General features: G+C 39.8%; 1 protein-coding gene across 1 annotated transcript in view; it reads left to right on the top strand.

Annotated features, from left to right (window-relative positions):
• Positions 1-7460, top strand: part of nherf2 (NHERF family PDZ scaffold protein 2) — a 13207-nt gene extending 5747 nt beyond the window's left edge. The window contains exons 3-6 of the mRNA XM_008410692.2: positions 3133-3318; positions 5765-5918; positions 5999-6219; positions 6307-7460. Coding sequence (XP_008408914.1) covers positions 3133-3318; positions 5765-5918; positions 5999-6219; positions 6307-6474 — 729 coding nt within the window. The 3' untranslated portion in view covers positions 6475-7460. The remainder of the gene's footprint in view (positions 1-3132; positions 3319-5764; positions 5919-5998; positions 6220-6306) is intronic.
• The last annotated feature ends 5090 nt before the right edge of the window (positions 7461-12550 follow it).

The following is a 12550-nucleotide window of genomic DNA, read 5'->3' on the forward strand; positions in this document are numbered from 1 at the left end:
CACACACACACACACACACATTCTCACGAATCTCACTCAGTCAGGTCATCTACTGCTTCTTGCATCAACATTTTTAGTAATTGTTCGTGTTACAACTTTACATTTGATATCTCTTGGTCGTTTTGGTCAAAGATAATGTGGAACTAAGCTGTTTATTTTATGTGCACATTTTAGTAAAAGCTCACTTTGAAAAGTTTTCTATGTGGCTCTGTTCAGTAACTCCATTACAAATAAGAGTAATGGAAAAAGAAATACAAAATTGTTCAAACTTTTTTATTCAATCCATGCTTTTTTTTTCCCCATACGTATTACATTTTCCACTCGATAAAACATATAAGTTTGCTCTGTCTTAGTTTTAAATGACGGATTGAACAATGATCTGTGAGATGTTCAAACCTGAATGTTTCCTGAGATTATATTACATGCAGATGGACTTTAATTTATTTTTGGTGTGTCAGAGTAAAGGGGTCTGTACATTATTCCTTCTAGCATAAAATCAAGCTAAGTCGAGTTTATTTGTATAGCACATTTCAGCAACAAGGCAAAGTGCACAGGAACCAATTATGAAACAAGCGGTAAAATATGATTTTTTTGTTAAATACCGTCATCAGAATCATCAAGCAATAGCACCACAAATATAGTAATCAATGCTCCTTATCTGCACTGCTAATCAAAGACAGCTCTAAACAGGTGTGCTTCAAATCTTGGGAACTTAGTGTTTTGGCAGCTGTGCAGTTTTCTGAAAGTTTATTCTAGATTTGTGCAGCATAGAAGCTGAATGCTGCTTTTCCGTGTCTCCATGTTTGGTTCTGGGGATGCAGAATAAATTTAAACCAGAAGACCTGAGAGGTCTGGAAGGATGATACAACATCAGCAGATCTTTAATGTATTTAATTGCTAAGCCGTTCAGTGATTTATAAACTAACAGGAGTATTTTACGGACTCTCCTCTGAGCCACAGGAGGCCAGTGGAAGGACTTTGCCGTGATGTGCTCCGTGTTCCTGGTTTTAGTGAGAATGTGAGCAGCAGCGTTCTGGATCAGCTGCAGCTGATTTTTTTTAAGCACTGTTGGCTAAAGAGAAACTTATGTTGTAATTTGTGGATGTGTACACCTTAAGAGGGCTCTGCAAGCACAGTTATAAATGACTTTGTGTCATGATTAGCAATAACTGAAGGAATTATTATGACAACATAATGTATTAAAAATTCTTTTTTTTTCTTTCTCTTTCTTTTAAAACAAAAAAAGTATTGGCTCATTACGGCTGAGCAATGCATGTGGCTCGAGTTTGTTAAGATGAAACGACTTCACAGGTCATCACAACGAACAGGTCACTGAAAACAAGCATTCATGTCAGTGTTTGGTCACCTCCAACCTTTGTTTCGTAAATGCAGCTCTACAGTACAAGTGTGAAACAGGTCAGTGTGCTTCATTGATATTATTTACAGATGCACACACAACAAAGACTCCCTTCATTCTTTCTGCTGTTGACGGCCCGCCAGCCCTCAGGTCAGCTCACCGTGAAGGTAGATCCTCAGCTGCATCACCAGACGGTCGCTAAGCGCCGCTGCCTGTGTGTGAACCCTGCAGCATGTCGGGTTCACACACAAACACCCAGCATGAGGCTCGTTGCGGATGTCGGTGTCCAGGCCGGTGTCACGCAGAGTGTCAGCTCTTGTTGCTGGACACAAGGCTCGGGATCAGCTGGAATGGCTCAGACAGATCCACTTAGTCGACTTCGGTCAGCTTTGTGACCACCAGGTCAGCCTGGCAGCAAACGACCCACGATAGCGCACGGAGTCATGCAAAGCTACTCGAAAGGTTTTCGCGTTTCATCACTCTATCATCACAAACCACAATCTATTACTTTAGTTTTGCAAATCAATTATCTGGTAACAGGTATTAATAATCTGTCCTCATGAACTGATGCAGGGAACCATCCTTGCTTTATTTTCTTTGCAAATAGAACTCAAAAATGTTTTTTTCTAACCTTTTTGCCTTGATAAGGCAAAATTCTTTGAAAAATTTGGCCTATACAAGCAAAACGCTATTTATAGCAGGATAACTAAAGCTGCACATCTGAAGACATCACAACCACTGCAAAACATTGCAATAGCACCAGCATGATTGTCTTCAAGAAAAATGGTCAGAGTAGATGGAAATATAGATGTAGCTAAATGCAGGAAAACTCTGGAAGAACCACAGTGGAGTGGTTGAGATCAGAGCATATTCACGTGTTAGAGTGGTCCAGTCAAAGTCTGAGCATAAATCCAATTGAGAATCCTGAGCAAGACTTGAAGATGTATATTGTGAGATGCTCTCCACTCAACCTGACTCAGTTTGAGCTTTTTTTATAATGAAGAACAGGTTAAAAATATAGTTTTGAGGCCAATAAAGCTGTCAGGGACGTACTCCAACTTTACTTTACATTCTTTATCTGTTCAATATTTTTAGCTCAAAATCATATATCATTTCAGTAGCAATTATCCACTATTTTGAAAGCAGAAGTTGAGCCTAGATTCAAGGAATGACCATGGAGAGACTCTGATATCATATGATAAACAAAACAAAGTATTTTCTAAACATATGGCAGGCATTTTTTACGAAATAAATAAAGAAAATGGACAATTATCCACTACATTGTGTTGGTATGTCAACTAAAATTCCTATAAAATAAAGTTTGTGGTTATCGTGACAAAATGTGGAGAAGTTCTACAGGTGTCAATACTTTTGTGGGGAACAGTAAACCAGAACATAAACAATATTAAATCAAAATGAGATTAAGATTAAAAAAAAAAAGTTATTCAATGGCAATAATATTGTTTTTTTTTCACTTTGACTCCCAATAACTTTAACTTGACAAGTATTTTGTCTTTCAACGACATGATCCAACACATCTATTGGACTGTAATGAAAACTGAACGGAAACAGGTTAATTAAATTAAAAAATTTAAACCAGTCCAGATGTGATTTATTTATTTTTTAATAAAAACAAACAACAAATAGTCCAAGATTCCTGCTGGTGTAAATAAGTTGTAGCTTCATGTTTTACTGCAGATAGAAAAAGATGCGCAAAAGTTCAGGCCAAACTGATTTGCTGACATTAAGCATCAAAGATGTTCTGTCCGCTGCAGGTGGACCCGTCCCCTGAGCCGACGGTGGAGCTCCTCCCTCGTCTGTGCCGCCTGGTGAAGGGGGAGAACGGCTACTGCTTCAACCTGCAGAGCGACAAGAAGAAAGGAGGCCAGTTCGTTCGCTCTGTCGACCCCAACTCGCCTGCAGACAGAGCTGGCCTCCGAACTGGAGACAGGATAGTGGAGGTACAGCTCAAAGATGTGCCTACTTACAAAAAAAAAAGGAGGGTTTAAAAGAGCTTTATTGGAGGAAAAATATACTGCTAAAAAAAATAAAGGGAACACTTAAACAACACAATAACTCCAAGTRAATCAAACTTCTGTGAAATCAAACTGTCCACTTAGGAAGCAACACTGATTGACCCGACGAGGGTCCCCGTTGTCAATCAGTGTTGCTTCCTAAGTGGACAGTTTGATTTCACAGAAGTTTGATTTACTTGGAGTTATATTGTGTTGTTTAAGTGTTCCCTTTATTTTTTTGAGCAGTGTATATATATCTTTTAGTCTTATAAATAACCAAGTGTTGCATGATGTTTAGTTTTGTGGCATTTCTTTTAAACATTGCCCTTTGTTGGATAGATATCCACAGAGCTCTCCAACCTGATTGATACGTCTGGCAACCATGGGTGAAAGGCCTTAACTGAATTTATATTTTCTTACACTGGAAATGAGGGCTAAATATAATGTCCCCATTTCTTGAAGAGTTCCTTTTGGCCACTCTTCAAGAAATGGGAAACACATGCTGTTAAGATAATGTGGCTGTTGTGCTCAGTGGAGATTCTTGCATGAACCCACCCCCAACCAAACCAGCCACCATGCCGAAAATTCTGAAAAAACTGCAGCTGGATAACATGCAGTGCAGTCCTGAAAAAATAGCACCAAAAAAACTTAGCTTGTGTCCCCCTACATAATGTTTTTCTCTCTCTTTATGCTGCAACCATGTGAAATTTTATAAGGGAATACAAAATGTTTTCCTACTGAGGAAATGGACAAATTGGCAGCAGAAAGGAGACAAATTCAAGGCTTTAGTTCATCCTTACCAGGGGTGCTAATGGGTTTGAAGGGCCCTGCATGCCAGTTTGTACTTAGCAGCTTTGCAGATTCATGGCGTTGCACAGTTGAGACTTTGTTTTCATTCTCAAATGCATCAAGTGCTCGGTTAATGACGCAGAAATGGAGAGTGCTGCTGACGCAGGAAAGGACTTCATGCAAAGCGGCTTCCTCTCAAATCACAGACACTATCAGCTGCACCGCGCCTCTCGCGTTTCACCACTAGTGATGCCTTTCTCTTTCCGACAGAACCGTATCTGCACCGACATAGAGGTGGACTCAAACCTGAAGCTTCAGAGACAATTCATAAAGACAATAACAAAGTCGGCCTTCTGTCACCTGAAAAACATTTCCAGGATTAAAGAACTAACGTTCCCCCCCAAGACCGAGATGCGTTTGTCTTTAGCCGCATCGATTACTAGAACAGCGTCTTCACGGGTCTGCCTAAATAAAAAAATCAATCCTCCAGCTGCAGCTGATCCAGAACGCCGCTGCTCGCGTTCTGACTAAAACCAGGAAGACAGAGCACATCACTCCAGTTCTACAGTCCAAACACTGGCTCCCTGTAGCTCAGAGAGTAGATGTGGTGGATGCTCCGACCACCACATCGTGCCAGTATTTATTTTTTCTTTACATTAGTTACAACTTATAGTCTGTTTACGTTAGTTATTTCATTTAGACATTTTCTAATGGGTGCACACTTTAGTTAATGTTTGTCCGAATGGTTTACTTACACTTGTTTTTTGTTCGAGGAGGATGAAAACTGGAACAAACCATTTGTTTTTCTGAAAGACTGAAGGGGGGGGACTTTGTTGTTTCAAGTTGATCTTAATTAGTTAATTTTGTCACTGAAATATTCACTTATTATTTGTGCTAAGTTAAAGTTAGTTTTGCTTTATTTGTTTTGTAGGATGCTTTAGTTAATTTTGTACTTGTTTGTTCTTTTGTTATGTTGTGCCTCCCTTATGTGGTAGATTTAGGTTACTCCACCCCTACTTAAGCAGCCTTTTGTTCTCTGTTTGCAGGTCAGTTTTGTTTGTGTTCAGTTAAGAGTTCAGCTGACCTCAGTTAATTTGGAAAAGTTAAATGGAAACTTTCTCTACTTTGAACACTTTTTTTGTCCTCGTTTGAGTCTGGTCCCTCACAATAGACTTTAAAATACTTTATAGTTAGTTTGTAAATCACTGAATGACTTGGCACCAAAATAATCTGCCATCGTTGTATCAACCTGTCAGGTCTTCTGGTTCTGCTCTGCATGCCCAGAACCAGAACCAAACATGGAGAAGCAGCATTCAGCTTCTGTGCACCACAAATCTGAGACAAACTCCTAGAAAACTGCATATATGCCGAGTTCCTTTAAATTAAGTCTAAGGCCCACCTGTTTAGAGCTCTTTGATTAGTTGTAACTAGAACATTGACCAGCATATTTGATGTGTATTTATTTGAAGATTTTACTGATGGCATTTGACAAAATGTAATATTTATCACTTGTTTCATAGTTGGTGATTGTATTATGTTTTTATTGAAGCACTTTGAACCAACTTGTTGCTGAATAAACTTGACTCTGTTTTTTCTGTCTCAGGTAAATGGCGTAAACACGAAGGGTCTGCGGCACTCGGAGGTGGTGGCGCTCATCAGATCCAGAGGGGACGAAGTCAGCCTTCTGGTGGTTGACCAGGAAACGGATGAACTCTTCCGCAGACTGGGAATTACCCCAACCACCGCCCACACTAAAGGTCAACCAAAACCCTCCAGCTCTCTTAACACGCAACTCCACTGAGACGATGCTGAACTGTGCTTGCTTCCACTTCCACAGAGGTCTACGTGGATGAAAGACGTGCAGAAAGCACCCCGCCGACCCCGTCCCCAACCACCGAGCTCCCCGCAAAGGACACGCCGGTCATAAGCGTCACTCTGACGGACTCCGACATCGCAAACGCGTCTCCGAAATCCCGAGCCAACGGCAGCTCGGCGTCTCACTCCTCCAGGAGCTCCACCACCCAGTCGGAGATCAGCAGCTCGGACATGAGCTTCCAGGTGAGTGAGGAACGAAGCGAGAGACACGACAGCGCGGCTCTCTCGGTTCGGAGCGAATCATGACCCGTCTGTCTGCACGGACTCCAGGTTCCCGAAGACGACGACAGGCGCATTTCGGACCCCTTCACGGAGAACGGCCTGCGCCTGAGCCCCACCGCTGCTGAGGCGAGACAGAAGGTCCTCGCCACCCGCAACAAGAAGAGAGCGCCCCCTATGGACTGGAGCAGGAAGCAGGAGCTCTTCAGCAACTTTTGAACCGAGAAGCCTCAATGGATCTGCACTATTTATGCCAAAAACAAACTCTTCCAGCTTCTACACGCATGGAGAGAAATATAAATAAAAGGTAGCCACTGTATAGTGTGAAATCAGTCCGTAATATCAAATATTACAGTTGTATACAATGTGTACAGTCAACTCGAAAGTTAAACACATTTCCATGCATGCACAGAAAAAAACATTTGACTGCTCAGTGAGACTCTTTAATGAGATGTTCAGTTAAAGCTGGCATGGGAAAGAAACTACAACTCATCACACATCTGCTTCTAAGCTTTAAAACTCCAACAAGCATATTTCTTGTTCAACAAAGAGTAGATGCACATGCAAAAACTGCTGTAGTGCATGAAAGTCTTGCAGGATAAGGAGCAGATCTTGGGATGTCAACAGCTGTACTGCAAGGCCATCAAACAGAAGAAACTTTTCTAAAGGAATATTCAAATAAGTTGCATCTGCACCACGGAAACTTTCCTATAGGACCTGATCTGTGTTGAGAGTTTTTCAGGCTTGCCGTTTTTCTCCGTAGTCTGTCAGCAGCTGATTTTATTTTTCTGTTGCTGTGTATGTCTGTTGTAAAGATATGTGAAGGACTTTCATAACAGAAACAGGAAGCAAGCACGCAACATTATTCAACGTTTGTCGTAATGGTTGTATTAATAGCAGAACATTTCCGGCATCAGTTTAGATGAAACTTTGCTGGATTTGACATAAATCGTAGGTTCTCCTTACCAACATATTTCAAAATTTTTCCGTAATAGATGCTGTGTAACTTTGAATGTGCACACAGAGTGAATGATTAGTCTAGTTTAGCAAATAAATAACGACTGATCACATTTAGTTAGCATGTTTTGGATAGTAATACTGTTTTATTAGTGCTTTTTGTTACACATTTCATTTTATTTTTCAAAACATTTCTCCACCTTCCTTTGGCTTAAACATTTAACAGTGTGAATAAACGTTTAGAATCTGTGTGTATTGCAGTGATTATTTAAGGCTGCAGTTCCCCAAATATTAAGCAGCAAGTGTTCAGTTTTGATGTAAAACATTTAGCCGACACTTTTGCATTTCAGCCTGCTTTCCTCACACATGGCAGATGTTCGTCACACTGGAGATGGAAGCTGTTTTAAAATATGAAATATCGACATCTCATATAATTTTGGCAAATCAAAATATTTAACTTGACTTAAATGTCCAAATGGTTATTTTCAAATATTAAATGTTCGTACACATGTTGAATTTAAACCATAGAGCCATATCCAAATGTCACATTAATGTGAAACCTAAACATTTCTGAAGCAAGGCAAGTTTTTTTACTTTACTTTTTTTATTATTTTTGCTTAGCACCATTAACAATCAGGCTAATTCAAATGGCTTTACAGGGAAAACAAAGGAACAGCGATAAAAAAAAAAGACACCTAATCATTAAAAAGATGAATGACCCGTAAAAAACTTGAAGCATAGTATAAAAGAAACAAATGTTGAATCAAATTTAAGCAAATCTTCAATGCAAATGTTAAATTTAAATACTGAATTCTTATCTAAATTCCAAATGTTAAATTTTGAATCTCAAACGTTGGACTTAAATGTTCAGAAAATATGCAAATGAAGCCTGTCTGGGTGTTGCAGCTTCCTCCCAATTGTGAAAAACATGACAGTTAGAACCATCAGTCTCTAAATTGTCAGAGATGTAAGAGTGTGTGTGTGTGTGTGTGTGTGTGTGTGTGTGTGTGTGTGTGTGTGTGTGTGTGTGCGCGTGCGTGCGTGCACGGGCGCTTGCGTGCGTGTGTGTGTGTCTGTGGTGCATCAGGGACAAGATGCTATATATGGAGGATGTGGGGCGACCAGAGTTAAATTTCTGATCCCTGGTCATTTCCTACATCTTCTTCCTGTCAAGTTGTCAGCAACTTTTATAACCCTGTGGAGTTTTTTTTTTTTTATCTCCTCAGTCCAGTATAGCAAATTTTTGTCTAACACCATAAAAGCAATATGAGTCTTCAAAACAAAATAGCTTGTTTTTGAAAAACAGGAAATAACTTTGTCTACATTTTAATAAAGAACACACAATCTGACCATTCTGACGTGCCTCTAAGCTGAGGAGGTGAAGTACTACGAAAAGGCCCAGGTTGGTTTGGATTGTTTGCTTATGCAGCCTAATTTGTCTTTCAAAACATTAACCTTTCTCACAGATTTGCAGCACAGACTACTCTGTCTGCAGCAGTGCTTCAAAATGGTGATGGCAGCACAGAAATGGAAGAATGCAGGGACTTTCCTAACCTGGTTCTACCCAAACTCCACCCTGAGCTTCTGGGTAAAAAAAACACATCAGGCTACAGGCAACAAGAGGATCTTCTTGTAACACTTTGTCCATTTTCGACATCTGTGGTCGTTTACTCACAGACCGGATGGTTTCACAGTAGATAAAGATTTTATCGGCTCAGGTCATTTTAACGAAGCTGTATCACTTTCAAATGAGGCAGTCTACGTATTTGTTTTTCCTTATGATCTGATCTGATTTAAATCTGAAGTAACTTTTCCTGCTTCACATAAATTAGGATTACCAACATTATTCGTTAAATGGCAACACAACAAAAGGAATTTTTCAAGTCTTTTATTCAAACTCAGTTTTCACAGAATTCTTGAGTATTTTGTTGCACTGCCTTGAAACAGCATGACATGAGCCACGCTCTTCTTCCAGAAGCTTCTCACAACGTTTTGGTGGAAGTTTGACTCACTCTGTCCTTACAGAGTCGGTGCAGCTGAGCCCGGTTTGTTGGGTGCTTCCCAGCTCTGACCAGGACTTTTCTATGGGACTGAGATCATATGCATATTTTTATAAGCCAGGGGTTTTATTGTCAAGGATTTGGCCAAGTTGTTTCAACTGTAAAGCAAGGTGGTGGACGCATCATGCTTTGGGGCTATTTGACTTCCAGTGGTACTGGTGCATTGGACAAAATGGCTGGAATAATTAGCCTTTAAAGATGACTGACTGTTCAGCCATCTTTAATTTCAACACATTGTCAGTTGGATGGGTGAAATTTGACACGACTGAGCAACCCAATTTTAAAATAATCCACACATCATCTTGTTGTTTTTTTTGTAAGATATGAAAAGATATAACATAAAGTTTTTGATTTAACCAAACCCAAGTGGGTTTTCTGCAACATGGTAAGAGACATTTCTCCAAATATTATTGTTGTTGGATGCTTAAACTTAAACTTGTTTGAATTTAAGAAAATATGCTGCAAATTTTAACTTTTACACCCAAATATTGAATAATAATAATAATTAATAATAATAATAATAATAATAATAATAATAATAATAATAATAATAAATAATAAAATCATACCTTCATGTCTGAACAGTGAAGGTGATTGTCAGAAAAAGTGCACTCCTCATTTTACACTGATTTTTAATTTGAGAGTTCATATATCAGGAACAGAATTTAAAAAAAAAAACTTTAACTTAAAAAAAAAAAAAGCACCAAAAATTATAACAGCCATTTCTCAGCATGCATGACAAGAACATTTATTTCAGGTAATCCACAATCCAGCTGGATTTTCAATCAGTTTTACACACAAACTATAAAAGGATTAAAATCACCCCAAAACTATTTCATTTCTACGCCCAAATCATAATAAATGGAGGGAAACAGATTAAAGGCAGGTACCAAAAGTCTGTGCTCTATTATAAATCAGGCTGATTTTTCATGTGAAAAGTTTAAATCTTACCTAGTATCATGCTTATTACATAAACATAAATTAAAAAAAACATGTCTCCTCTCTCTACTTGTATTCATCACTGGTCCATAACCAGATTCCTACAGTATCGTTAAGTTCACAATACAAAAATCTCATGGAACTAGAAAACATCAGAGAAGCACATGAAATCACATAAAAATATTGAGCCACTGAGACATTTATTTTATTTTTTTTTAAATCCCTCACAATCCGAACTGAGAGAAAGGAAACAGACTCAGATTGTCTCCCATTTTAAGTGACGGATGATTGGTTCAATTACCTTAATGGTCACAGTCTAGGTCAAATCAAGCGCCAACATTTTGTCTACATCTAAATATCTATGAGCCAAAAATTAAAAATAATAAAAAATCAACATAAAAATAAAATGAACACACTTCCCTGTGTTGAATTTTGCTGGCAGAATCGTGATCAGAAATCATCCTTACAGTCCGGCTGTACCTGTGTGTCCGCATCACGCTCCTGGTGGCGTCTGCTTCTAATCCAGCTTTCTAATTTAGTGGCTATTGCTCTTTGGCAGTGTCCTAGCTTTTTATCTGGATGTACCGTCCCTTTCTGCTTGTGAGTCGAGGTGGTGTGTTGGTGTGTAAAGGGCATATTACTCTGAAACATACACCAAACATGCACCACTGCACACACACACCCATACGGTGCCTTGCTAAAGTATTCATACCTGCTGAGCTTTGCCACATTTTGTCCTCTTACAAGCCCACACCAGTGTTGATGCACCTATTCATTGGAATGGTATTTGATGGGTTGACACAAAGTAGTGTGTAATTGTGAAGTGAAAAGGTATCGAGAGATTGCTTTAACTTTTAAAAGCTGAATATCTGAAAAGTGTGGTGCACTGTGCATATACGTATATGGAACAGACGGGTCAGGGAAAAAAGTTCTGGAGACGTTTAAAGAGGAAGTACATTATTTTGTAGCACAATCAAGTGACTGTTAGCTTCCGGGGTTATAAAAATGCTGCATATATCAAACATGACATCAAAGAAATTTGACATCACAAACTACTTTGAAATTGGCCTCTGTCTCTTTAAAAAGCTACTACTTTCTTCAACTCTCCATCTTCAGCATGTCATCGCAACAACGCTGCCATTATGCTGTTTACAACTGTTCTCAAGAGCTTTGAAGGGAGGAGTAGTTTGTATCACGGTCTCAGCAGACGCACAGCCATGTGTTGTAAAACAATATGTTGAGCTGTGAAAGTCCCACTGAGCTTTGTTTAATCAATGAAAAAAGGGTTGACACTCAACGTAAAGGACATCATGTCACTGTAAAATCTTACAAGAGGCTCATGGAGACTCTGGATGAGTCACAGAGATCTACAGCTCTGATTGGAGCATCTCAACACGACAACTGCTACTCATTTCAGAGCAGCAGTTGTCAGCATGATGCTGAGGGGATCTTCAGCAGGGCAAAGGAAGCTAGTCAGACCTGAGAGGAAAATAGAGCCAAATTCGGGAGAATACTGGAAGAAAGCCAGTTAGAGCAGGGGTGTCAGACTCCAGTCCTCAAGGGCCACTATCCTGCAGTTTTCAGATGTGCCACAGGTACAAAACACTGGAATGAAATGGCTTAATTACCCCCCTCTTGTGTAGAGGCCTGCTAATGACCTAATTATTCTATTACATGTAAAAGTTGCAGGGCAGGGGCCCGTCAGGACTGGAGTTTGACACCTGTGAGTTAGAGGCTACAAAAAGACTCGAGACTGAGTAAAATATGGCCCAGTCAAAGTCCCAACCTAGCCTGGCCAAAGGTTTCTAAATTCCAATCTCTCTTCACTGCTCCTTCTGGGCTTTCTCCTATTGAAGGGGATTCTCCCTGGTAGATTTTTGACCAGGAAAATCAGTGAACAGAAGTAGAAGTTGTGAACAATGACGTCAGTTTTCTGTGCTGTTTCAGAATTGTAGTCTGTAGTTTTATCGATGGCAGCAGAGGAAGTGAACGGAGCCGTTCAGTCCGTGTTGGCCACACTTCTAAATACTGAATCACTATTAACAGCTGCCTCGTTCAGCTCGGCACTTCTCTCTTTGCAGTGGAGGACGGCTACGTCACGGACAAACGTTAGCGACTGGGTACAAACTCCACGCCTCCAGGAAGCAAGTGCTTCTCAATAATCAAGTCCCAACCCTCTGGATGAAGCGAAGTGTAGAACAAAGTGCTGGTTTTTACCAGGGTAGTCCCGACCTAAACCCAACTCGAAATTTATTTTCGAGTTGAGTAGTAGTAGTTGTGGTTGTTGCTAACCATTCAGTCTAAGACCAAGCTACTTTACAGAGCAGAATGGACAGAAA

This window comes from Poecilia reticulata, linkage group LG1, assembly GCF_000633615.1.
Source record: "Poecilia reticulata strain Guanapo linkage group LG1, Guppy_female_1.0+MT, whole genome shotgun sequence".
Taxonomy (NCBI): domain Eukaryota; kingdom Metazoa; phylum Chordata; class Actinopteri; order Cyprinodontiformes; family Poeciliidae; genus Poecilia; species Poecilia reticulata.